The following is a 27,086-nucleotide window of genomic DNA, read 5'->3' on the forward strand; positions in this document are numbered from 1 at the left end:
CCATTGCAGTAAGGTTGCACGGAGGCCTGAGACTGCCCACAGTCAGATCTTGTCACACACCTCATCCTCAGTGGTTTAGTGCTTTTCATCTTGTTTAATAGAACAGTTTTTATATAGTTTTTTTTGTAAAACTTTATTAAAAGCAGAAGTAGGTTTCCATCTTGAGTATTTATGGCTGAGCAAAGCTTCCTCAGTGGTCATTATGGCTACGGTGGCAGAGTCATGTGTCCTGTGCAGGGTCACAGTTGCTGTGGAAACCACAGAGGTTCCATAGTTACAGCCAAACTTCCCAGATGGACAGGAGCAGTAGTGACCACAGCTTAACCAGCCCCAGGGTCCTTACTGTCCCCACAGCGTTACTCCCTGAGCCTTACCAGGCCCAAGGCCACTGTTGCTTTCTCCACAGCATTAACTGTCAGCCCAGCATCTAGACAGCTTCCTAAGGTTCCTGTTGCATTGATGAGACACATTGATGAGATTAGAGGGTCTCCAGAATTTGGGTCAGAGAAACAGGCTTGTGTAGTGAACAGAAGTGACCTAAAGTGAGGTTCCTGAGCACACACCCATCAGTCATTGTCTTAGGGGTCAAGAATTCTGCCAGAGGAAGAGGTGTGTTCCGCGCCCCTCCATGCCCCCTTCGCCCGCGAAAGAGACACGTGAGGCGGTGTTCGGGTGGTTACCACAGCGAGGCTTTATTCTTGTATAAGCAGAAACGAAAAGACGGAAAGCCCGGAAAAGGCACTGCTTATATACACCCTAGAGTGACGTGTTTACTTCTGATTGGCTGTTCACTCATTACCCATAATACGCCCCAGGATGGGCAGTGACTTTGGCATGCTTTTTGCCTTTTGCACCTGCTCAGTCAGTTGTTTACTAGTGCGAGGACAGGATGCCCGCGCCATCTTGTAATGGTAAATGTTGTCACGCTCACGCGGCTCCCAACATCTCCCCCATCTATATATTTAAGATGGAACAGCCTATTGCCTATCAAGCGTGGCACCAACTCATTGAGGGAAAGCAGAGGCCTGATCCCCTGTGCAAAATGAGATATTGTAATGGGTTTCTTCTCTCGTAGTCATGCAATGAGGAATACTTCCCATACCCATCTCGATGCCTTTTGGCAGGGAAAGGGAGCCTCCACCCTGGGGCGCCACCAGGGGAGGTTTCTTGGCATCAAACCTTTGTGCAATCAGGCATACTTTCAGGAAATCTATCCACACTCATGGAACATTCCCTGTCGAGTACCCACTCACAACACCTCTAAATATTCAGGTACCAGTTATTCAGGCAAGGGCTGGCTAGACTTAGACCTCTCATCAACCCAGTGCAATGGGCTGAACCCTTGGGGTGCATCGAATGAGGGTCTCAGTCATCGGCTACTTTCTTAGCCTAGATAGCCAAATTTCAGGGGGAGATGCTTGCTCAAGGCTACGAGTGCTTGGGCAATAGCGACCTTGTCACATTTTTGTTGGGCTATGAGCTTATAGACCAACCATAACATGAACACTAATCCACAACATAGGGCTGTGCCAAACAGGCCTATCCCCACCCTTTAAGAAAGAAAGAAAAAGCAGAGGTAAGCCAAGAAGTAAAATCGCCAGGGGTAACAGGGTCCACTCGTGTTCCATCAAGGCTCAAGATCCGGATCTGCAATTGCTGCTGCACCTGGTCCAACTCCCCAGTCCAATTCCCTTGTAAATAAGCAGAAAGATTATGGCTTTGAATAAATGTATCATTCATAAATCTCAGAGGTGTAATACCTAGATGTGGGGTTGCTGACACGCAGCTCATTTGAACCACATCTGTGAGTTGTTCTACATGGGCTTGGAGCAAATCAACTCTCTGATTGACCAACAGAATGTCTGATGCCAGGTATGCATCCACTTTCTGTAGAACAGTCAAAGCCTCAGAGGTCTTTTCTGAGATTTGATTAACAACAGTAGCTGCTGTAAACTGATCAGCCAAGGCTGTGCCAGCTGTCACAGCTGCAGCTGCAGAGATGGTAATAGCAATGATAATGGCTGCAGTAATGCCAAAGTCTCTTTTATGTCTCAATAATGATGTAGTAGGGAAAGTTTCAGGATCAGCTTCTACTGGGATGGGCACAAAGGTAGGCACGTGCACAACCAAGGCTAGGTCTAGTGATCCATTCCAGCATTGTGCCAAAAGGCATGCAACATTCTTACAATCCAAGATATCAGAATTATTTTGAAAGTTGGATAACATAAAGAAAAATGGGGGGTCCACACACACCGACAACGGTTGTGCAGATGCATTCCTAAACACCTTATTAATTTTAATGTTATTCAAATGGCTAGAGATATTAGATTGTGTAGCTGAAACATTTTGTACTTCATGAAATATACCATTCAACAAGACAAAGGCAGATACACCTTTTTTAACATTCTAAACAGTGGCTACAACACATAATTTAATTGTGTTGAAGCAGGGTAAACTCAAGAAAATACACATATGATTTAATTACATATACTGTCTTTTCAATAGATGAGGCATCTGTAAATATAGTAAATATAGCAAACATCTTTTCTATGGGCTGCATGCATAGTAAATTTTAGGAAATATAAAAGCATGTATAGAGAAAAACTATAACATATGATTATCAAATTTGTCTAAAATGTTTGTCATGTAATAGGCCAAATATCACTATTTTTCAATAATCAATTTAATTGCTATTTGGAATAAAAGAATAAACCTTTTATCCAAAATGTTTTTAGGATTTTATCATATAATCTTGTATAAATCCACATTAATGGTTTTTTTTATCAAAGGGCTGCTGTGGACATATGAGTAGTAATAACACAAACAGCCAACAATTTATTATAGTCTATATAATTTATCTGTTGAAAACTAACAGCTTACTTTATTTTCAGCAAAGCTATCTATCTTTTATTAGTTAATTGTCAAGGGGAATTAGGACTTGCATCCCTTTGAAAATATCAAACAGAGGTTTAAATCCTCCTATGGTAAGCTTAAGATGAGGTTTTAGCCAATTAATATCTCTAAACAACTTTTAAAAATCACTAAGAGCAAATCAAGATTAAAAGTAAACCATTTTCTTTTTGCATGTACACTCACAAGCCAGAAGATGGCGTTAGATCCCCACCACAAATGGTTGTGAGCCACCATGTGGTTGCTGGTAGTTCAGCTTTTATATTTTAAATTAAGTCTAGCCTTTAATGGCTGAGCCATCTCTCTAGCCCCAACTATCTATTTTTATTAGAATTTTCTGTGTCACAATCTGATTAGGATATAACTGAGGTCTCAAATATTGAAAGACACTGTCTTTGAATCTTTTTTGGAGCAACAAGTACTCTAAAAAAATTTTTTTAAAGCTCGTTATATTGGAGCAAAGGCTTGCGGAAAAAACTTCTTTAGAGAAATCCACTAATAAAGTATCACACAATGAATAATATACACTAAAAGATTTAACCTCTTAATTTTTTGTATTAAAGCAACAACAATATATATATATACATATATATATATATACATATATATATATATATTAAAACAACCATTTTCTGAAGCAATTATTTCTAACAAATATCGCTTCATGGGCTCTTAAAAATTATGAATAAATTTACTGATTGTAAACCTCTCACCTTTACCAGAAATGTAAAGGGATGGTATTAAAACATCTTTTATATCTATAATAATTCTATAAGCATTTACTGAAATGGCAGCTGGAGTAGGCAAGTTAGGCTGTATAAATCTTAAATTTGAACTTTATTTTAGATTAATTTAATAACCAATCTTTTTTAGTCCAATGAATATATCGGGTAAAAGCCAACCTTATTCTCTAATAATTGTTACATATATTAGAGGAATCCAAAGCATCTCATTTTTAACAACTTTGAATATAAAGGAATTAAAACAATTTGAACAATATTTTATCAGCAGGTACAGTTATACTCATGGAGGGAAGTAGGCATAATTTTAATGTCTCCAGCATAATCATAACTTTTAGCCCACAGACTGTTGTAAAGTCTCTGGGTCTTAGATTTATCCCTCTTCTCACAAGAAACAATGAAGACAAAAGGCGAATTCCAGTAAGCACATTTCTAGGACCAGGTGGTGAAGACCCAGAACAAAAGGGATGCTTAGCACCTGGGCTTCTGCTTCTCAGTCTGCATTGTCTTAATTCAAATGTAAATGTGCTTAACCTCCCTCCAGCCTGTTCTCTGAGGCTTTGCTAGGCCTGAACTGTGTGATTTTGACTTTAACTTTAACTTTAAACCTTAAATTTAAACTGTAAACTTTAAAAGACACGTGTTGTATCTTTTCTCTATAAACATAGGCAAATCAAAAATTTTCAAACTCTCGGTTGAACTACTGACTGTAGCCAATGGAATATTGGCAGTTTAACTATGTTTTTAAGCCTCTTTTGTAATATTAGAGTATAACCATATTTTTGAGAAACAAAACCAATCTTTAACGATGTAAGCAATCTATTTTCTCTAAAATCAACACCAAGTAGATTACCTTTATGCTATAAAGTTTTGCTGCCACAAAACAAAGTGTAAAATTTAATGGAAAACTTGTAGCATTATATAACTCAGGCTGCTGGCGGGTGCGCCATGAGGACGGGGCAACCAAGTAACACTCAATAGCTGTAAACAACGGCAGCACTGCAGAATTTGAATGTACTGGCATGGGAACAGGCCAAGATCTAACTATGGCCTATAGTGGTATATTTATCCCCAATCAAACATCAGTATTAGGAGAATCAGAGCCGTCATCTTGCAATCTAGCTTCATTCTTTACAATCTGCACCAGCCGCATAGGGACCCAAATTGGATTGTCTTCACCTGTGGAATAAGCACAAACAGCTCCCCACCCCAGGCCACAACAGGCTCTCAGCCAGTCTTGTAGCCTCTTGTTCCTACGAGGGACAATGGCTGCACGGCATTCAGCTGTGGCATTTTCAAAGATCATCTGTTCTATCACTGGCATTGCTTGCTCTGGTTCCCCAAAGATTCTGCCATAAAGGAGGGTCCTTTTGTCCTCCACTCTCTCTCCACCAGCCGGTGGAGGGTCCTTAACCTTAATAGGCTCTGCAGTAGCCCTTGTTTATTTTGAGTACTCTCTCTTTTTATCAGACTCCTGGGTCTGCCTCTTTTGTCCAGGCCTTCTTGCCTGCTTCCCCTTTCTAGGTTCCTTGGCCTGATCTTTTTCTCCAGGCTCCTTGGCCTGATCTTTTTCTCCAGGCTCTTTGGCCTGATCTCCAGGCTCTTTGGCCTGAACTCCAGGCTCCTTGGCCTGATGCCGGCTAACACACTCTGTTTCTGGTATGCTAGGGTGGCCCTCTCCTGAAACCTCTTGACTTGCACTAGTAGCTGAAAGCAAAAGCAACGCAAGCAAGAGGCTAGCTAGTGGAGCGGCGGTGGTGAGTGAAAGTCCGCTCACAAAGAAGGCTTCCACCCCAGGAATATCTCTCAAGAGACGTACCTCATTCCTGTAGTCTTTTAACCCGCCCCGAGTCTCAGGGGTTCTTCCGCGGTGCCTTGAAGATCCCGGGTTTCGACGCCAGATGTTCCGCGCCCCTCTGTGTCCCCTTCGCCTGCAAAAGAGACACGTGAGGTGCTGTTCGGGTGGTTACCACAGCGAGGCTTTATTCTTGTATAAGCAGAAGCGGAAAGACGGAAAACCCGGAAAAGGCACTGCTTATATACACCCTAGAGTGACGTGTTCACTTCTGATTGGCTGTTCACTCATTACCCATAATACGCCCCGGGATGGGCAGTGACTTTGGTGCGCTTTTTGCCTTTTGCACCTGCGCAGTCAGTTGTTTACTAGTAGGAGGACAGGATGCCCGCGCCATCTTGTAATGGCAAATGCTGTCATGCTCACGCGGCTCCCAAGAGAGGTGGGGATAGCAGATACATAGAGCTGAACCAGAGGAAATCCCTGTGCTTTGACTTGTAGGTGTCATTGGCATCCAGTCTGTAATAGCTAAAGCCAAGGTAAGAGTCATATCTGTGTATAAGAATATAGTTTTAACTATGGAGATACTAATATCCCATGGAACATTAGTAATAAAGAATAATTTAAGAATCACTGAGATCTAGGACTTAGTGAGTTGCCTACTTTAGAAAAAATAATTGGCTTATTTATAAAAGATGGCCCTGAATATAGTTGGTACACATACATATTTATGTGAACTTGGAGGGGAGTTAGAAAGTACAGAAATAGGCTCCAGAACAAGGGCTTAGAGACCTAAAGTCAGTGCAGATGGGAAGACAGGGCATGGTGAGCAACAGAAAGGAAGACAGTGTTGTTAAAGGAGGGCATCCAGAACTGGAGGAGCACGGAGGGCTGGGAAGCACAGAGGGCTGGGGCCAGTGTGTACACTGAGCACAGGGCTAGTCGGGGTGCTCGCTGATTGGGTGCTTCATAGGCCGTGATGCTCCAGTCGGCTTGCCTCCAGCCTCCTCATCCTGACTTTTGTGATGCTTACATTCTTTTTTTTTTTTTTTTTTTTTACAGTGTAAACATCACCCACATTAAAAACATTTCAGCTATAGTATGAGTCAAGTGTGCAAATCCTGTCCTCGCCATTCTAGGAAAGTGAGATTTGCCTTTGTATGATGTGAAGTAACAAAAAAATATTTTTACATATATAAAGACAAGTTTTTACCTGTGGCTCTGATTAAACAGATAAGTGAGACTTTGAAATGTCAATCATTACAGTTTATTATGTCCTCAATCTTCACAGATCCAGAATCTACCAGATGGAGTGGGAGGGCCAAAGCCAGAGCATTGGAGTGCTTCCTTCTGTGCAATGGTGAAGTTTTCTGTGGTAGCACACTAGGTTTGTGCAGGCAGACAGACAGACAGACAGACTGACACACACACACACACACACACACACACACACACACACACACACCAGGAAGGCACAATTAGTAAGACACAGAAAATTTTGATAGCTGAGTTTCAAAGCAGGGTGAAAACTTCTTTTCCAGTTTTGTTTAAACCAGTTTTCTTTCCTATTGCTGGAAGATAAGTTGTTTCTTTCTCCCCTTTGAAAAACCACGTGACTGAGTGGTTCCCCACTAAACCATAATGACAAAATTCTGTTTCAGAAGAAATTTGGAGAAACAAGCAACCATTTTCTTTTTCAAATAAATGTAACACTTTGAGTTATATGTGGCAGTTTACAATGTTATCTCAGGATTCCAGAGCCTGAGGCAGAAAGATTACTGTGGGATTGAGGCCAGCCTGGGCTACATAGTTGGAAGCCTGTCCCTAGGCTACAAATATAAGGCACTATATAAAAATGGTAGTAACACTTGGACTTCATCAATTATAGAACTGGACCAATTTGGGGATATCTTGTTATTTTATTTTTTGTCAGTTGAGCTCCAGGGAAAGACACGTCTGACCTGGTCCCCAGGGAGGAGCATGAACCTGGGACTTGAGAGCATCGCTGTCTGCAGCATGTATTCCACACTGTCACTTCCCTTTGTTTCTCCCAAGTCTGGAGACAAATACAGAATCTGGAATTAGCTTTAGGAAACTAAGGAAAATGCCAGGGTCTTGGCTGGCTTGAGGCAGCCCAACAAAGACAGGGAGAGGATGGCAAGCCATCACTAGACTCTTGGGGAGTATGTGGCTGGATACTACAGGGATACCAACATGTAGACTGCTGGACATTTCCCTCATATTGCTATAAACATGTGGACAAGATGATCCATGAGAAAGTTTGTACTTTCTAGAAACAGTTATAACACAAAACAACTTTGTTTTGGTTTATTTTGTTTTTAGACTAAGTCTTGCTAGGTAGCCCAGGCTGGCATAACACTTGCAGTCTCCTCGCCTCAGCCTTCTGAAAGCTGGCAGTATGGGACACACCACCACCCAGGCTGTCTTAGTACTGGTTGCTTCTTCTCTTCTATGACACGTTTGTTTGTTTGTTGTGTAGTACTCATATATGTATAGATGTGGGGGTGCGTGTGCACATGCATGCAGCGTAAAAGAGGTGTTTCACATCTTCCTCTCATATTCCTTGCCTATTCCTTTGAAGCAGGGTCATTCTCTGAACTGAGAGCCTGGATTTTCCAGGCTAGAAGGCACCAAGCCCCAGTGATCCTCCTGCTTTTGCCACGTTGTGTTATGAGCATGTATAAGATAGCTGTTTTCCCACGTGAGTGTGGGGATCTGAACTCCAGTACTCATGACTGTATAGCACACACCCTGCGTATGGCTCAAGTCTGCGACGCTGGCTTCTCTTCTTTACTCCAGATGTAAAGTCAGGGCATTCCTCTGTAATGAGTATGGCCCTGCCCATAACAAAATGGACTCAACACATACATACATAGACCTGAAGACGTGTCTAACAGTAGTAGTTTTATTTAAAGACTTAGCCTTGAATATATATTTTTGGGCAACTTAAAACAGTGAAGGTCATGGAAATTGTCCTTACATAATAGGTAATTGTTACTTGAAACGAAAGTCCTGGGAATACTGAGAAATTTGGGAACATAGTATATTGCATACCAAAAAAAAGAAGAAGAAGAAGAAGAAGAAGAAGAAGAAGAAGAAGAAGAAGAAGAAGAAGAAGAAGAAGAAGAAGAAGAAGAAGAAGAGAAGGAAGGAAGGAAAGAAAGAAAGAAAGAAAGAAAGAAAGAAAGAAAGAAAGAAAGAAAGAAAGAGAGAAAGAAAAAGAAAATCTATGTGGGAGAAAACATATCCTGAAAAACAGTTTCTAGTGACCAAAAACTCAGCCCAAAGATATGAAAACAAGAATATCCAAAGCTATGGGACAAGTTCCAATGCAGTGTGTGGACTAAAGCACTAAATACCACGTAAATGGAGTGTGTGGACTAAAGCACTAAATACCACATAACAGCTCTCGGTTCTCACAGCCTCTGCTTCCCAGAGCCTCCTTCTCAGGGCTGTGAGAGGCTCAGCTATTGATTGGCTCTATGTCTCCCACTTAGTCCTCCCCCTCTTCTTCATCTTTCATTTCCTCTTCTGCTTCTGCCCCTTCTGCTTCTTCTTCTAGGGCTTCTGCCTCTTCCTGTTTCTCCTCCAACTCCCACTCCTCTCCTTCTTCCTCAGCCTCTTCTGGTAGGACCTCCTCCTCCTCTGGAACCTCCTCTAACTCTGAAGGCTCTGCGACAGAACCAGGTTCTGACTTGCTGTAGGCGGTCATGATGCATATGATTATTAAGAGAATCATGAGTACCAGAATGACCGCCATAACGATCAGCTTTAAGTTAAGTATCAGCTCGGCTTTAGACTGGGTAGAGTTCTGATCTGTAATATCTGGCATTATAACAGTGGGACCGCTGTCCACACTGCCTCCAGTGCCTTCTTCTATGCAGTCAGGAGGTGCAAAACCAAATGAACAGTGGCAGTTCCCCAGATCATTGCACAACCCGTGATCATTGCATTGTTTCTCTGAACTACAGGGTTGTTGGACTATGGTGTAGTTCTTACAAATGGAATTCTGACAAACTTTATCTCGGCCACAGTAAGTGTTGTTCTTCACCTGTCCCTCATCAGGACCATCTGTCTTCTCAAAAATATCTGAACTCCAGCACCAGTCCTCAGTTTGAGGGACCTGGATCAGCACGTGGTTGTCTTTGATTTGCGGCAGGAAGATTACTTCTGTACATACAAGTTTCCCACACAGTGTATTTGGACCTAAACACCTGGTATACTTTCTTGGAAAATCAGAGGTGATGCCACAGTTTCCAAACCGGTCCCCTCTTGAGTTCATATAGGTGTAGCAATAATCTGGGGCAGACCTTGCACCATACCCAAAAATACGTGAACACTGAAAGCTAGGGTCCATGCACTGACCCTCAAAGCACAAGAATGATTCATGGCATATGGAGCCATCTTGAGCTATCCTGTCCCCGGGACAAGCTGCGGAGGTCCCATTGCAATACTCTTCCAGGTCACATGGTCCGTCAGCAGGCCGGCAAACATCTCCTCTCTTTTTAAATTTACATCGCAAACAGCAAAGTTCATTACTGCACTCTGCACCCTCCTTTAGTTTACAGTTTTCATCACAACAATGGCTTTTGTCACAGGCACTACCGCAGTCACACTCCTCCGGATCCTCCACCACACCATTTCCACAGCGGGTATCTCTGCGCTTGCGGCTCTGGCGCCAAGGCTCGTCAAGCAGGCAGGCCCCTCTGTGCTCGTGGAGGAAATGGAGGAAGTGGTCAGAGCTGCAGTTGCTGAAGCCACTGTCCTTCCTGATCTTCTCATGCATGAGGCACAAGTGCTTAGGACCACAGCTGCAGCTCGGGTGGTCGTGCTGGATACCCAGGTTGTGCCCGAGCTCGTGGGCCATGAGCGCGGCAAACAGGAAGACATCTTCATGATGGAAGGCCTCCACAGCCGCCGCAAACTCATCCGAACAGGCACCATTGAGAAACGCCTGGCCCTCGTTCTCTCCTGGGCGATGCCCAACAATCAAGTGTGCCACATCGTGCCTGACCCGGCCCACGAGTTTCTCCCGTCTCCAGAAGTTGAAATTCCTGAGTGTAGCCTCCAGGTCCACCGGGACTTCTATCGGGTCCCCCTCTGTCCACACTTCCAGGCCCACCAGCACCACCTCTGTGTTTATTCCCCTAGTGAAGCTGTTGGCCAGAGCAATGATATCCACTACTGCCTGGACCGTCTTGTTGACATTACTGCCCCACATCTGGAACCGCTGCTGGTTGACCACAACAAACATCTCCACATACTTGGTGTATGACCACAAGTCAGACAGAACCAGTAGGTCATCGGGCATCCTGCTCCTTTGTTGGTGGCTGGTGTTCCCCAGGCTGTCTTTAGGAGTGACACTGCAGGAGACCACAGGCTGATGTGCCATGGTGTAGAGGACATGTTCAAAGGTTTGGGAAGAGAGCATGGGCTCAATGCCATAGGATGTTTCCTCTTTAATCAAGACTCCCCTGAGGCCTGAACAGATGTTGACAGAAACAAAGGAGCCTGGCACCCCTTCCATGTAGCCTTCATAGTGGCAGTCCTGGGAGAGGAGAGGCATTTCTTGCCCCAGGATGCCATTGTGGTAACTGTAGACTGGGAAGTTATTCTCAGAGTAGTGTCCCTTTACCTCGAGGTGAAGCAGCTGCTTTTGGCCTTGCATCAACAGCATGTAGGATACCTTCCCTCCAGGATCTTTACTCCCCTTGCCTGGCAGTCTCTTGGGGATGACTGTTTCATAGGAAGAATTATATACAGATCCTATGTCACAGAATGTGCTCGGGAGAAGAATGACTGCCAAGAGCAACATGGCCTCCAGCCTGATACACAAGTGTTCTGGGACTGGCCCCAGCTTTAGTCTCTCCATCTGGGAAGGCCACGTCTGAAGTGCTCCTCCAACCTCTTACAACGCCGCATGGGGGTCTACTTGAAAGAGAGAGAGGATAGTGAATGTCTCACTGTGGCCGGGCCTGCCATGATCCTCCTGACTCAGTGGATTCTGGGAGACCTGCGTGTTAAACATCAGTGGCGGCGGTGGCTCCCCTGATCCGGAGGCCCTGGTATTATCCACACATCTATGCTAGGTGTTGGTTCCTTCCCACTTCTGTGAACTTAGCTTTCTGGCTGGGTCTTGTCCTGGTGACTCTGACCTCTGTGCCCTTTCAGACAGTTTCTGTTCTTGGTTGCTTCTTTCAAAGTCAGCTCCTGTGCTCCATCTCTAAGCCACTTTGACAAGATGGAGAGATGTGCCGTGACAGACAGACTCTACAGTGTGGGACTGTGCCTTGAGAGAGGAAGTAACATCCCCACAGCTCACTCAGCAGAGCCACACGGAACACCCCTCCCCCACGGCTCTCTGCACTTCCTGTTGTCAGTTGCTCAGCTAACCACAGATGGTCCAAATCAAGGAGCTTGAAGATTCCCTACGTAGGGGACACTCTGTTATCTGTTTCCTGACCTCTAAAGACCTTGCTCTGTAGATAGGACCGTTCTAACCCAGAGCAATTTTTGAGCTCTGAGAGGCGTGATAGATATACACAAATATAGGAGTCCAGACTGTTAGATCAGGCCACTGAGCTGACGCCCTTAGCTGCATGTTGTAGCACGGATGGGTTGGGGTTGCAGTCTGTGGAGAAGGGATAGTATCACCCTTCATGTCATCCAGACTCAGCTTCTCAGAGGCCATGGAAGATGGCATGGTACCCTCCTGTCAACGTGTCCACAGTGGTCGGCATCTCAAAGGCCTACCTCCAGCACACCGACTCCCTAAGGTTATGTGTGGTTATGTGTGTTTTTGTTTATGTGGCAGTGTTTTGCCAAGTAGCCTAGGCTAGGCTGAAATTCTTAATCTTCCTCATGGTCCTGGCAGTTTGTAGGATTACATGTGATAGCCTTTCTTCTAGCCTCTGTGCACCCAAAAGTACATGAAATCACATGAACTCATTCAGGTGTGCACACAGACACACAAAATAAGTTTTCATGAGGTATCTTATTTGTGTATCTTATGGGGCACAGTACATTAATTTTACATGTGAAAACATGTACGATAAAGTGGGAGTACTTTTATTATGGAAGTGGTAAGTCACAAAAAGCAGCAGCTGACTCCTCCTTCCCACCCCAGCCTGCAGCCAGGGAAAGATGCCACTTCAGGAATAGTTAAAAATGCCAGCTCCTGTCAAAATGGCTGCACCAGGACATCTCAGCCTACAGCCAGCAAAGAGAGCCTTTCCTGCTTCAGCAGGAGACGCTCCTCAGGAGCTGTCCACGCTGTCAACACTTCCTCTCAGTCTCCCTGAGCAGCTCCACAGAGATGGAGCAAAAGCTAGCTGAAGCCAGGAAGGACTTTCCATCCTAACCCATGGATGGGATGCAGGGAAAAAGGAGTGGAAAAAAAAAAAAAAAGCCACCAATCTCTGAGCTCCCCAAGCTTAGGACTGGAATCCTTGCAAGCAGGCGGCAGCCATCCCTGGATTCACCCCTCCCCCCAGATTCTTCCCTTTAATAAATCTCCTTTATGTGATTTACTGCACTGAGTGACTCTCTCTTCAGAAGAAGCAGATGAAAAACAATGAAGAGAAGTGAAGGAGGAGCAGTGCTGGGGCTCCCGAGCTTCTCAGCTCAGTCAGGTACCTTCCCCTGGGAACTACAGCACCTCTGCTGAGGAGGCTTCCTCTCAGAGCTGTGGGGTTCCTGGGCTTCCAAGTCCCAAGATACCCTCCCATCAAAGCAGAAACACGTAATGGTATTTCCAGCTCTTCAAATATTAATCACTTGTATATCTTGAGGCTCTCATACTTTTCTACCAACTTTGAAGCTTGTTAGATTGTTTTCATAGATAGTTTTACCCACTGTGCTGCCAAACATTAGAACTAAACTTAGAAGCAGATCTGTCTGTGAACCTTCCTGACCTGTTTTCCACTTCCCTCTCCCCTCCCCAACCCATCCCTGGTGATCATCCTCCACACTGTTCTTCAGCAAGTTCAGCCTTTCAGTTTCTACAGAAGATTAGCACACATGGTATTTCTCTTTCTAACTTCCATCACTTTATGTGACCTCCAGTTCCCTCTGTTGAGGCCTAAGCTGTTCGGCAGCCAAAAATGTTGAGACCTGAGCTGAAAATGTTGAGGCCCGAGCTGCCCCACTTTGGGCGGCTAAAAATGTTGTGGCCCTCTCCACTCCACGCTTGGTGGCCACTGTTTCCTGGCCCAAGCTGCCACTCTGGTCCGCGGGTCGGGGTTCAGCAAGAGAGAGAGTGAGGATGGACTCGAAGAATGGAGACCAGACAGAATGTGATTCAATCCGTTTATTCTTCAGTCTCTCTTCCTAGTCCAAGTCCCAAGTCTTGAGTTCCTAGTTGTACTCAATCTGTTCTCTTCCAAGTGTCTAATGTCTACCCCTACTCCTAGTGTCTGAATCTCTGTTACTCCAAATTGTTCTCTCTAAAGTGTCTGATTCTCTGATCTCTCTTCTGTCTGCCTCTGCCTTTTATGTCTCATTTCTAAGCCATGCCTTTAGGTCTTGTCTCTAAATCTGATCTCTAAGTCACACCTTTAGGTCACACACCTTTAATTTCACACACCCAAGGAAAGTCCTGGATATCTAAAGCAAGATGTTATTAGAGTGTGCTCAGCTGTTGTAATCCAAGTCTCATGTCAGGGTATATGGCTCAAGATGGCTGCAAAGCTGATAGCCGCTTTCTGCTAAAAGTCGGCCCCCAACATCCCTCCCCATTGTAACCAATGGGGTTGGCTGTGAGCACGGGAGAGCAAGTTGTGTCTCTGGCACAGTGATTCATCTTTGAAAGTCTAGCCAATGGTGGAGCTGCTAAGTCATAGAGATCTTGTAGTCTCTTGCATTTGGCGAGGACCCTCCACAGTGGTTTCTGTGATAATGGTGCTGGTCAGTTCCCATCAACAAAACGTGCAAACTCCCTTCACATCCAAGTTAGCGTTTGCTTTTGGTCATTCAAGATGTCTCCTGACTTGATTTCTAATGCTTCAGTAACTACTGAGGTTGTGCATTGTTTCATACATTTCTTTGCTATCTGGGGTTTTTGTTGGATGGAATGTTTGTCTTTTGAGACAACATCACAGGATGAAGCACAGGTTAGCTTGGAAATAACTAGGTAGCCCAAGATGTCTTCCAATTAGAAATCCCCCACTTGAGCGCAAAGTGGTGGGGCTTTCTGTTTACTCCTCTAGGCCCCCCATACTGAGGATCAAATCTATGTTTTGTATGTGCTGTGTGAGCTCTGCCTCACCCGAGCTACTGTGTCTTCTCTGGAGAAATTTCTACTGAATACCTTAGCCCATTTAAAAATTTGGATTAATTTTTTTTATGTTGACCTTTGTGCCTTTGTGCTTTTGTCATGCTCCCAGAAACTGAGCCCTTATCAGATGAATGGTTTGCAAGTGTTTTCTTAGGCTACACAGGCTTGGGTCTTGCCTCTCTAGTTTAATGCACACTTAATTCTCTTTTTACTTGCCTGAGTCCTTGGAGAAAATTCTTAGAAAAGGAAAGCATTGTCTACACATTGTCTACCATTGTCTGCAGTGGTTCTCAACCTTCGTAGCACTTCCAGCTTTTAACACAGTTCCTCATATTGTGGTGACTCCCAACTGTTGGGTTATAGTGTGTGTGGGTTCCAGGTCTGTCTTGTCACATGGCTAGGGCCTCTCATAGGGATAGAGGCTCGGGAATTTGACTGTGTTCACTCCACGATGGCTCCAGGGCAGACATCAGGCCATGTGAAGCCTTGGGACTCCGCTCCAGGGGTGAGGGAGCACAGTCTAAGGTCCCACAGGGAGCCGAAGCTCTTGGATTAGGGGTCACCAGGCCAAAAGGCCACCGGGAACCTCCTGTTTCTCAGGCCCTCAGGCTCTCAGGTGCTACTGGGGGGCAGTGGAAGGGCTGAGAATGAAGTGGGGACATACAGGGAGTAGGGCCAGAAGCTCTGGCTGTGTCCTGCAGGGAGGAGAGTCACAGCAGCTCGCTTGGTTTGGGTGGCTGGTGGTCTCTGTGTCTGGGAACACAGAGAGGTTGTCAGTTTGAGATTAGGAGGTTCTGTAAATTGAGGCCTGCTCCACTGTTCCCACAGCAGACCCTGAAGAAAAAAAATAGTCCATAGTCTTAAGATGTTTATTGTCATGGCGAAAAGATGAAAACTATACCCCCTTTTCTCAGGGAGGGCCTGAGGTTAAATACCTTTTGCAAGGAGGAGGGTCTGGGAAGGAATGTTTAATTGGCTATGACCCTCTGGCCTTTAGGTATCTCATTAATTTGGAGATCTGTCTTGAGGCTCTGTGGCCTGTAGTCAGGCCCTCTACCTGTGGAGGGGCTGGTGGGCGTTGTCCTACGTGACCAAAGGACCCCACTCTATGGAGGTCTGTGGCCTCATACCAGAAGCCTAGAGTCTGGGAACATGGCGAAATGTATGCCACCCCTTAGGATCACCTGGGGTCTCCAGAGATTTCTAGCCAGTGCTAGACCAGAAACCATGCTGTCCTTTCACAGTCCTATACCCAACCATAAAATTATTCATTACTCTTTCATTGCTACATAATATATTCTATTGTTATGAATCATAAGGTAAATATTTGGTATGTAGGGTGTCTGATATGTGAACTCTATGAAAGGGTTGTTCAGCCCCCAAAGGGGTCACAATTCAAAAGTTGAGAACCACTGCCTCATACCTTTGCCTTACAGTTTTTTTCCTGCTGTCTGTGACTCAGTGTTTGTGGTTTTACATAGCACTATGACTTGTAGCCTTTGAACCTCTGCCTTCCAAGTGCTAGCACCACCATAACCAGCTTCTGTGGTGCTGAGATCAAACCCTGGGCTTCACGCATGCTCGTGTGCTCAGCAAGCGCTGTACCAACTGTGCTGCAGCTAGGGCCTTAATTAGGTTTCTAGTACATTTTGAGTTGATTTTTGTGTATGTTCAGAGGGTATGGTCCAGCTTTAGTCCTGCACATATGTTTATCCAGTTCTGCCAGCAGTGTTTATTGATGGGACTATCTTTTCCACCATGTGTTCTTGGCACAGTTGTCAGGTGTCATGCTGATGGCTGAAGAGAGTCCTCTTTATGATTGGTCAGCCAGCTGCCCTTGCAGTGTGCTAAAGAGAACAAAACCCCAAGGAAGGAATCTTTGGCCAGGCTGTGGTGGCGCACGCCTTTAATCCCAGCACTTGGGAGGCAGAGGCAGGCGGATTTCTGAGTTTGAGGCCAGCCTGGTCTACAGAGTGAGTTCCAGGACAGCCAGGGCACACAGAGAAACCCTGTCTCTAAAAATCTAAATAAAAATAAAAGTAAAAAAGAAAGAAAGAAAAAGAAAAAAGGAATCTTTGGGTGTCTGGCCTGAGTCCGTTAATCTGTATCCATTAATTTGATGGTTCTCTGTCCATTTCATTTGTCTTTGTATCTATTTTTGTGCTGGTTCCTTTTTTCCCTTTTCTTTTTCTTTTCTTTCTCTCTTTTTTTTTTTTTTTTTTTTTTTTTTTTTTTTTTTTTTTTTTTTTTTTTTGAGACAAGGTCTTGTGTAGCCCAGGCTGTCCTAGAATTTGTTATGTATCTAAGAATGACCTTGAACTCCTGATTCTCCTTTCTCCATAACCTGAGAGCTGGGATTACAGAGATACACCACCCACCACTCCCAGTGTTCTTAGTTCTTCAACTAGGTCTTTGACAGTATCAAGTATATACATGACAGTCTGGTCACAGTCACCCTCCATGCTCCTCTATCCTCTGACCTCCCCACCCATACCCCTACCGTCAAATGCTCAACCTACTTTCATGACTTCTTCTTGTCTTTGTTTTTGCATTATGGTCCAGACCCACTAGGTTGAACCATGACCTCTCATGGGCATTGATGGATTGCTGTCCACTGACACACAAGTGTCTCACAGTGGCTCCATCACTGAAGACAGTGACAGCTCTTACTCTCGTCCCATATTTGTTAGCTCCCCTGGGTGGAATAGGCTGCATAGACCCCTCCTGTCTGTAGTTGAATGTTGACTGCCTCAGACTTGTGTGAATTCTCTGGGTAACTGCAGCTAGTATGAATTTCATGAGTGCTTCAACCATACCATGACCTTCCTCTCTACCATCCAGGCTTTTAAATTCTTTTTGCCCTCTCCTCTTCAATGTGCCCTAATCCTTGGAGGGAGAGATGTCAGTATCCCATTTAATGCTAGCCCCCTGACAGTGTGCCTCTCATTAACCACCACTTGCTGCGAAGAGAAGGCACTTTGACCAAGGGTGAGGGCAGCACTAATCTGAGTAGAAACATAAGTTTATCAGGAAGTTTGACATGTTCGTTTAACAAAAATTCGTGGTTTCCCCTGCCATAAGCTTTTGACTAGGTCCATAGAACTGGCATGAGCTTACTCCTACGGCGCATGCCTCAGATCTAATCGGACCAGTTGCTTCTGCCCCAGACAGTGGTGCACTGTCGTACTGATATTTTGTGCTTGTTGAGTCGGTACTGTAGCATTCGAGGCCTGAAGCTGGGGAAGGCTTTTCTCCCTGCATTAGTTACTGTATTATTACTGTAATAAAACACCATGACCAAGGCGACTTATAGAAGAAAAGGTTGATTTGGGGTTTAAGGTACCAGAGGGATATGAGCCTATTGTCATGAGGACCATAGGAAAATGTGGCACCGAGCATGGCAGCATAAAACACTAGAACTCACATCTCAGTCCACAGCAGAAGAGAGCACACTAGGAATTGCAGGAATCTTTGAAATCACCAAAGCCTGCCCTCAGTGACATCCTCCAGCAAGGCCAGCCATCAGCTAGAAGCCAAGTAGTCAGTGTCCAAGCTACAGAAGGACACTCCATTCAGGACACAGCAGTCCTGCACCTGCATGCAGAGCAGCCCACAGCACACCGTAAGGAGGATTCTAGCGAAATTGAAGCATCTTTTTGTTTGCTTGTTTGTATCATGAAACCAAGACACATGGCGTCTTCAGTTATAGGGTCTTACAGTCCAGTCCTGGTGGATAACCCAGGGCAACAGCATGACCTGTATGCTTTGGGGCCCCTGGGAACTTCCTGGCCAACACTCCTAAAGAGGAGTTTTTATTGGGTTGAACCCAGGGCTTCCTGCATGCTAGGCAGCCAATCATTCTCCAGCCGGGCTGCATGCCCAGTCTGCTCTGTGGATTATTACTATGACAGTTGAGTCAGGCGGATTTCTGTTGTTGCTGCAGTTCAATATAGGTTTTGGATATCCTATGCTTTTTGCTCTCTCCTGTATTTGTTTTGATTCTGTTTTTGTTTTTGTGTGTGCCACTCTATAAAAATTTTAGAATTCCTTTTTCTATTTCAGGAGAGTCAATAGTAATTTTTTTTTTTTTAGAAATTGCATTACATTCATAACTCATTCTTTTAGATTTTCAAATTTTGTCAGCATGTGTATTTTGCCTGTGTGTTTATGCATGGCAGATTACAACTGGTAATCCCTTGGAACTGGAGTTACAGACAGTTGTGAGCTGTCATGTGTCTTCTGCAAGAACAAGTGCCCTTTTACTGAGCATCTTTCTGGTCTTAGATACTTATTTCAGCCATAGCAGTAACTCTGATCTCTAAGTACAGGGTATTTTTTTTCATTCTGTGGTCCTCTCATCAGCCTTTTATGGTTATTATTGTAGAAATTTTTTATTACGTTTGTGAAATCTACATTTAAGGGTCTGGAGGGATGGCTCAGCAGTTAAGAGAACACAGGTTGCTCTTCTAGAAGACTCCAGTCTGACTCCCCAACAACTACAGTCAGTTCACAACCATCTGTAACCCCAGGTCCAAGGATCCACCTCCCTCTTGTGGCTTCCATGTGTATTACATGCATGCATTCATACAGTGTTGATCCTACAGCTTTACTAAATTTATGTTGTCAGTCCTGACAAATTTTCTTCTTTTTTTTTCCTCTTAAGATTTACGTGATTGAATGGGGCATAGCAGTGCATACCTTTAATCCCAGCAGTCGAGAGGCAAAGGCAGACTAATCTCTTTGAGTTCAAGGCCAGCCTAGTATACAGAGTGAATTCTTGGACACCCAGAGCTACATAGTGAGACCCTGTATCCAAAAACAAAACAAAAAAGGAACAAGAAAAGAAAATTACATGATTGTAAATATAAGCTTAGGGAGTTGTAAGTTTGCTCAATTATTGTTGTTGTTATTGTCTTAGGGTTTTACTGCTGTGAAGAGACACCATGACCAAGGCAACTCTTATAAGGACAACAGTTCATTGGGCCTGGCTTACAGGTTCAGAGGTTCAGTCCATTATCATCAGGTGGGGACATGGCAGCATCCAGGAAGGAATGGTATAGGAGGAGCTAAGAGTTCTACATCTTCATCTGAAGGCTGCCAGCAGAATACTGATTTCCAGACAGCTCGAGAGAGTGTTAAAGCCCACGCCCACAGTGACACACCCACTCTAAGGCCACACCTCCAAATAACCTCCAAATAGTGCCATCCCTGGGCCAAACATATTCAAACCATTACAGTTATTACTATTTGTGTGGGGGAGCATGTAGAGGTCAGAATACAACTTTGTAGGATGGTTGTGTCTTTCCACCTTTTCATGGGTTCTGAGGATCAAATTCAGATTTCCAGGACTACGTGGTGATAGCCTTTCCACTCTGAGTCAATTTACTAGCATTTTTTTTTTTTTTTTTTTTTTTTTTTTTTGGTTTTTCGAGACAGGGTTTCTCTGTGTAGCCCTGGCTGTCCTGGAACTCACTCTGTAGACCAGGTTGGCCTCGAACTCAGAAATCCTCCTGCCTCTGCCTCCCAAGTGCTGGGTTTAAAGGCGTGCGCCACCACCGCCCGGCTTTATGAGCATTTCTTTCCTTTTCCTTTTTTTTTTTTTTTTTTTTTTTTTTTTGAGACAATATCTCTCTACATAGTCCTAGCTGTCCTGAAACTCTGTCAACCAGGCTAGTCTCAAACTCACAGAGATCCTTCTGCCTCTGCCTCCAGAGTGCTGGGATTAAAAGTGTGTGCCAGTATGCCCAGCCTTGACCCTACTTTTAGGGGTTTTGATTAGTATATACTAACTAAGTATACTAATCGGCTTCATGATGACATCTCACACCTTCGGCTCCCCTGTTTTGTTTGCTTTGGTGACTAAGGAGGCTTCACTGGTGTTGTGTATAGGCACATCCTCCAGTGGCTCCACCACTGAAGAAGACCAACCTTTAACTCTCAGTGGTGCTCTTGTTCTCCTATAACACTGCCTCAGTCTGCTAACCTGGGACTAGTCCTGGAAGCTTCTAGCTCTGTACAATCTCAGCTGGGCCTAGTGAGAGGCCAAATCTTTTCTGTTATAGAAAACCTGACCCAAGTTTAAACTCAGGTAAACTAACAGGCCGGTACTTAGCATTAGTTTCCAAGTTACCACCCTACCTCCCTAACAAAACCCAAGCCTAACTCAAGTTTCTAGGCTTACCCCCAAAAGACCAGTGTATCCAGGTTATTACCCCAACAGATATTCACCCCCAGATTACAAGCCCACCCCTGTGTAATGACCAACAATGCAGAGGGAAATAGAAATTAAGTTTACAATTTGATTCCCAGCACCAAACAATTATGCTAAATGCCATAGTAGCTTTCCAATTAGATGCTTGTACACTCACTTCCTGCTTTTGCTGCTTATTATAAAGCCTTACCCCAATAGACATTTGGGGCTCCTCTCTCCACCAAAAATCATCCTGCATGCTGGCAGTGAGCTGAGGGGCCCAAGCTAGCTCAAACAAAGACCTTGCTGTGAGCTGCATCGGATCCAGCTACTGTCTGTATTTGGGGAGTGGGGGTTGCTAACACTTCCCTGGCACTACACTAGAATGTTTTCAGTCTCTGAGACCAACTGCTGAATAAGCTCACCCCTTTCTAATTGGTGCTAAGCTCTGGCTCACACTCCTCTCCACACTCCATGCTGACTGATTCTGTCTGGCTTCTCTCAGCTTCTCACTGAATTGCTCTACGTGGCCTCATGGCATCCTCATGGCATTCTGTTCTCTCATCTTTAAAGAACTGAGGGTTTTTTAAATTAATTTTTATTTATATGAGTACACTGTCGCTGTCTTCATACACACCAGCAGAGGGCATCAGATCCCATGACAGATGATTGTGAGCCATCATGTGGTTGCCGGGGGAATTGAACTCAGGACCTCTGGAAGAGCAGTCAGTGCTCCTAACCGCTGAGCCATCTCTCCAGCCCTCTGCACTCTCTTAAGTGGCTTCCCTTTCCTCTCTCTTCTCCTAAGAGTTGGGAATATCCTATTCTGTCAGATCTTTCTTTAATTTGTTACTGAGCCACACCATAACTAGAAATAGTTTTTTTCCAGTAAACAACACAATCTTGGGGTTCACAGTGTGATCAGTTATCCTGCAACCATTAACTGTGCATGTATCCTTGGGAGGTTTTGGGCTGTGTCATCTATAGTAATATGGTCCTACCACATAGTTCTGGTTGGCCCCTGACAGCCGTAGCAAATGCCTGTATATTATGTGAGGGACTTTGCAGGTCTCCCTGACCAATGACTTATGAAAACACTGCCTACTCCTGGCACCCAGGTTTTATTTAATAACCTGTGTCTTCTGGAAGCAGCTATCTTTACTCACACAGGCAATGTTCATCCAGCCTCTTATATTTTTATTAGCTCATCAAGTGTTAAATTTCCTATGGCTCTTTTACAACCATTTCTTTTGGTTAACCATACCCACTCCCCACTTCCTGCTCTACCAGACCTTCCTACTTCCCATCTTTGCTTAACCCTTTCCACTCTGAATAATTCCCTTCCACTCCATAGCACTTGCATCCTCTGCCCTCCTCTCATGACCTCTTCCAAGTTTCTTGCCTGTCCGAACACACCCCTCCAGCACTGTACACGGTAACAGTTGGAAACCGAGATCCACACATGAGAGAGTATGCCACCTTTGTCTTCCTAAGCCTCGGCCCCTTGACTGTATGATATTTCCAGTTCTGTTCAGCTCCTAGAAATTTCCTTTTCTTTACAGGTAAATAAAATCTAATTCTGTATATATACATTTTCCTTATCCGGTGGTGGGCATCTAGACTAATTCTATTTGCTTGCTTTAGGAATAAAGCATCAGTGAACATGGATGTGGATTATGTCTGGGACAGCAGGATAGAGAGCACTCGGGCCATCTGCCCGAGTGCTATAGCTGTGTCCAACGGAAGTTCTGGTCTAGTTTGTTTTGAGCAGTGCACACCAGTTTCTGTAGCTGATGCACCAACCTGTGCCCTGACCAGCAGCAGGATGGGCTCCTCCTCCTGCCCGTCCTCATTACTGCTTTCTTGATGGTAGCCATTCTACCTTTAAAAATATTTGTTGACAACTTGGGGGTGGGGGTGGGCACGCGTGTGTGTGCTCATGCGAGCATGCATGCATGAGTTCATGAGTGCATGTTTCTTCTAGCTTTTTGTTTTTGAAAACTATCCTTCAGTTTCTTAGCCTATTTTTTGATGTGGTGGTTTGTTTCCATGCTTAGTTTTTTGTTGTTGTTGTTGTTTGTTTGTTTGTTTGTTTGTTTTTTGTTTGTTTGTTTGTTTTTTAGTTATTTGCTTATTCTGGATATTAATTCTCCATTAGCTATAGCTGGCAAAAAATGTTCCCAGTGTTCTGAGAAGATTGGTCAGTAACTTTTCTTTTTGTTTGTTTTTTCGTTTTGTTTTTTTGAGACAGGGTTTCTCTGTGTAGCCCTGGCTGTCCTGGAACTCACTCTGTAAACCAGGTTGGACTTGAACTCAGAAATCCGCCTGCCTCTGCCTCCTAAGTGCTGGGATTAAAGGTGTGCACCACCACTGCCCGGCGTAACTTTTCTTTTTGATTGCTGCTGTGGTGTCTTCATCTGGCTTTAGGATCAAGATAATACTAGCTTTGTATCGTGAGCGTCTCTAAAGGCCTGCAGCCGGTCTGCGGGCATTCCATCTGGGAAAGCCTTTGGGGCTTGGGGTTATAATTAATGTATTAGTTTCATTGCTCTTATAGATCTATTTAAATGATTTCATTTTGATTTAATTTTGGTTAAGTCATATGTGTCTAGAAATTCACCCTTTCATAATTTCAACTTTGGTGGGACATAAGTTTTTAAGAGATGTCCTGTGACTCTGAATTGTATTGGTTTCTGTTACACTGGCTCCATTTTTACCAATAAGTTTATTAACGTAGGCCTTTGCTTTTGTCAGTTTGGCTAAGGCCTGCTCACTGTTTGTCTTGGCAAAGAAACAATTCCTCATTCCACTGATTCTGTATTTTGCATTTTTAAATTTCTACCTTATTAATTCTTTTCTTATCTTATTTCTTCACTGTTTTCAGACTTGGCTTTTTGTTGTTTGTCCAAGACCTGAAGAACATCATTATTTATATAAAATCTTTGTGATTTTTTTTTAATCATTTTACATGTGTAGTTCCCATAGAGACCAGGAGAGGGTATCAGATCCCTTGGAACTGGAGTTACAGACAGTTTTGAGTCCCTGCGTAGGTTCTGAGGACTAAGCCTGGGTCCTCTGAGCGAGCAGCCAGTGCTCTTACTGCAATTCAGTTTGCAGTCCTCATCTCTGGGATTTTTTTTTTTTTTTTTTTTTTAACGAAGATACTTGCAGCTATGAACTTTCCTTGTAGGACTGCTTTCATTGGTCTATTGTGTCTTCACTTTTCTTCAGTTCTGCAAATCTTATTTTTGTCTTATGCCTATGAGTGTTTTCCCCGCGTGGGTATGTGCACACCTGGTGTCTGCAGGGGCCGGAAGAGGAGGCTGTATCACCTTAAACTGGAGTTAAGGATAGCAGTTTCTTGCAGGAAGCAAATAGATAATTGCTGTTTTTTAATCCAGTCTGCTAGTCTGTGTCTTTTTATTGAGGAATTGACAGCATTTACAGTTACTAGTGAAAGTATATTTTAATTGCTGTCATTCTGTTGGTTGTGCAGTGGTTCGTGTTCTCCTGACCCTTATTTGTTTGCTGTTGCTCTTATTGTTTCTCGGTAACTGACTCTGATTTATCATTCTCTTTCGTCTAAAGAATTCAGAGATCTGCCTACGTTTATTAGCACAATAAGCTAGCTGGGTAGGACCCCACCCTGAAATTACCACTCCTACCATGCCTGAGCCTGGACCTAAACTCCCTCTGTCCCAAACTTACTGTGAACTCAGGAATCTGACTGACTTTCTAAGTACAAACAAAAACTTAGTTGGGTAGGACAGACACAGTACACAGTAGCTGTCTTCAGACACACCAAAAGAGGGCATTGGATTCCATTACAGATGGTTGTGAACCACCATGTGGTTGCTGGGAATTGAACTCAGGACCTCTGGAAAAACAGTCAGTGCTCCTATCCGCTGAGTCATCTCTTTAGCCCAAAATGTTATATTTTTGAACTCAGGTTTTCAGAGTTCTTTCCCACAGCCTTAAAGGCTATTCTGAAGGTCTTAGCACTTACTGTTTTGGCTAAAGACATAGCCACACCCTCAACTGCTGGACTTGTGCTGTTTCTGATTATCATGGAGTCCTTAACATTAACAGGGAAGGCATTTGCCAATAACCTTGGCAGGGAGAACATTTCCAGATAAGCTTGGCAGGGAGAAAATTTCCCCAAGGAGGAACATGAACTAAGATATATATTTTTATACAAACAAGCCTTATGCCAACAGCAACCATCAACACTTGTAGAGGCCCACACTCAACTGGCTCTGTTCCAGAGATGGGAATCATGTCATGTTGTCCCTGCCATGGCCAAGCTGGACTCAGTCTCAGCCTTGTAGTCAGGGTCTTCAGCAGTCCCCTTCTGAGCTTTCCCTTGCCTTGGAGTGGTTTACAACACCCTACATGAGACAAAAGCTGGCTCAAGTGTCAGGAAGTATGAACCTGCTTCTAAGGGGGCAAGGCTGGACTCTACAAAGTCTTTTGCCCACAGATCAAAAGTAAGAGCAAGACAGGGTTGAATGTTTGTCATGCCACTGGAGTGGAAGGGCTCTTGGGTCCAGTAGGAACTAGATGTCAGTCTGAGCCTTATCTCATGCTGCTGGTTTTGGAGGAGCAGGGAGGGGGAACTGGCCTCCCACAAAGAAGATTGCTGTTGTGTGGCAGTTGTTGTGCAGGCTTTCCTCACCTGGAAACCCAGGACAGGGGCTTGAGCTCCTCAGTTCTCAGGTGGTTCTGAGAGTGGTACGCACCCAGGGACAGCCAGTGACAGTTACAGAGCAAGGCTTCTCTCTAACATTTGTGTAGGGAAGAGTGGTGAAGTGGGCATGCAGTTGGCACCGGAAGGGCTTGTGGCCAGTGGGTATTCAGATGTGCTGAGTGGACTGGTTACAAGCCATAGCTGCGTGCTGGCCAGAAATAGGGCCTCTCATTCACTGTTGTCTTCCTGGGTCTACTGTGGGGTACTTGGGAGACCTCAGGATGGGGCATCTGATCCTTTACTCCCACTAGGGTAAAGTTATGAATAATAGAAAGTACTATGATTAGAGAAGAGACCTACAGGAGTCCAGAAAGCAAGGAAACGCTTGGGGGCCAAAAATGTTGAGAACTGCACTACCCCACGTTTGGGGGCCAAAATGTCTCAGACCATTCTGTCAGTATTTGGAACCTGCATTGCCAAAAGCCTTGGGAGCTAAATTGTTAGAGCTTGCACTGCCTCAAGCTGTTCAGGTCTGCGGGTCGAGGTTCAGCAAGAGAGTGAGTGAGGACGGATGCGAAGAATGGAGACCAGAGTGTGATTCAATCCTGTTTATTCTTCAGTCTCTCTTCTTCTCTCCTAGTCCCAAGTCTTGAGTTCCTAGTCCCTAGTGCCTCCAAGTTCCAAGTTTCTTCCTCCAAGTGCTTAATACCTAATAACTAACTCCAAGTTGTACTCTCTGAAGTGTCTGATTCTCTGTTTCCTCTTCTGTCTGCCTCTCGCCTTTTATATATCTCACTTCTAAGTCAGGCCTGTAAGTCACACCTTTAATCATGCCCTTGGGTCTTGTCTCTAAATCAGATCTCTAAGTCACGCCCTTAAGTCACACACCTTTAACTCTCACACACCCAAGGGAAAATCCTGGGTATCTAAAGCAAGATGTTATCAGAGTGTGCTCAGCTGTTGTAGGCTATTGTAATCACGTCTCTTATCAGGGTATATGGCTCAAGATGGCTGCAAGGATGATAGCCACCTTGTGTCGGCTCCCCACAGTGGCTGCCTTGGGAAGTGAGGAGCAAAGATGGGGTTGGTAGGTCAGAAAGGAGTGGGGGTGGCACCAGGAATGCAGAGGGTCTACCTGTGCAGCCAGAGCAGGCAGAGTGGGCAGTGGTGGAGACTACAGGTGGTTCAGCCCTGGCTGGGTCTAGGACATGGGTGTTCACACTCTAGGGTCCTATGGCCAGTGAGTTGTGGGAAGCAGAGTTGATACGGGGTAATTTGAGCCCTTGCAGAATGCCTGTTCTCAGAGTACAGATGATGCCATCTGGATAGCAGCTGACACCGAGACCTGGGAGTCAATGGGGAACTGGGTCATGAAAGTGGTCTGCTTTCCAAGTGCTGCGATGGGGACAGAGTACGGCTGTGTGAGACTCAGGGCCTCTTTCCTCCATCCACATCAGTGTTGGCCATCA

General features: G+C 44.6%; 2 protein-coding genes across 2 annotated transcripts in view; one reads left to right on the forward strand and one right to left on the reverse strand.

Annotated features, from left to right (window-relative positions):
• Tmem116 (transmembrane protein 116) overlaps positions 1 to 27,086 on the forward strand; it is an 80,256-nt gene that overhangs the window by 43,993 nt on the left and 9,177 nt on the right. The window lies entirely within an intron of this gene.
• Positions 8,343 to 11,812, reverse strand: LOC143437714 (disintegrin and metalloproteinase domain-containing protein 1b-like). The gene has a single exon (XM_076922689.1). It carries the CDS (start codon positions 11,336 to 11,338, stop codon positions 8,960 to 8,962), a length of 2,379 nt encoding a protein of 792 aa, XP_076778804.1. The 5' UTR covers positions 11,339 to 11,812; the 3' UTR covers positions 8,343 to 8,959.

The sequence above is a fragment of the Arvicanthis niloticus genome, chromosome 24, assembly GCF_011762505.2.
Source record: "Arvicanthis niloticus isolate mArvNil1 chromosome 24, mArvNil1.pat.X, whole genome shotgun sequence".
In the NCBI taxonomy this organism is placed as follows: Eukaryota; Metazoa; Chordata; class Mammalia; order Rodentia; family Muridae; genus Arvicanthis; species Arvicanthis niloticus.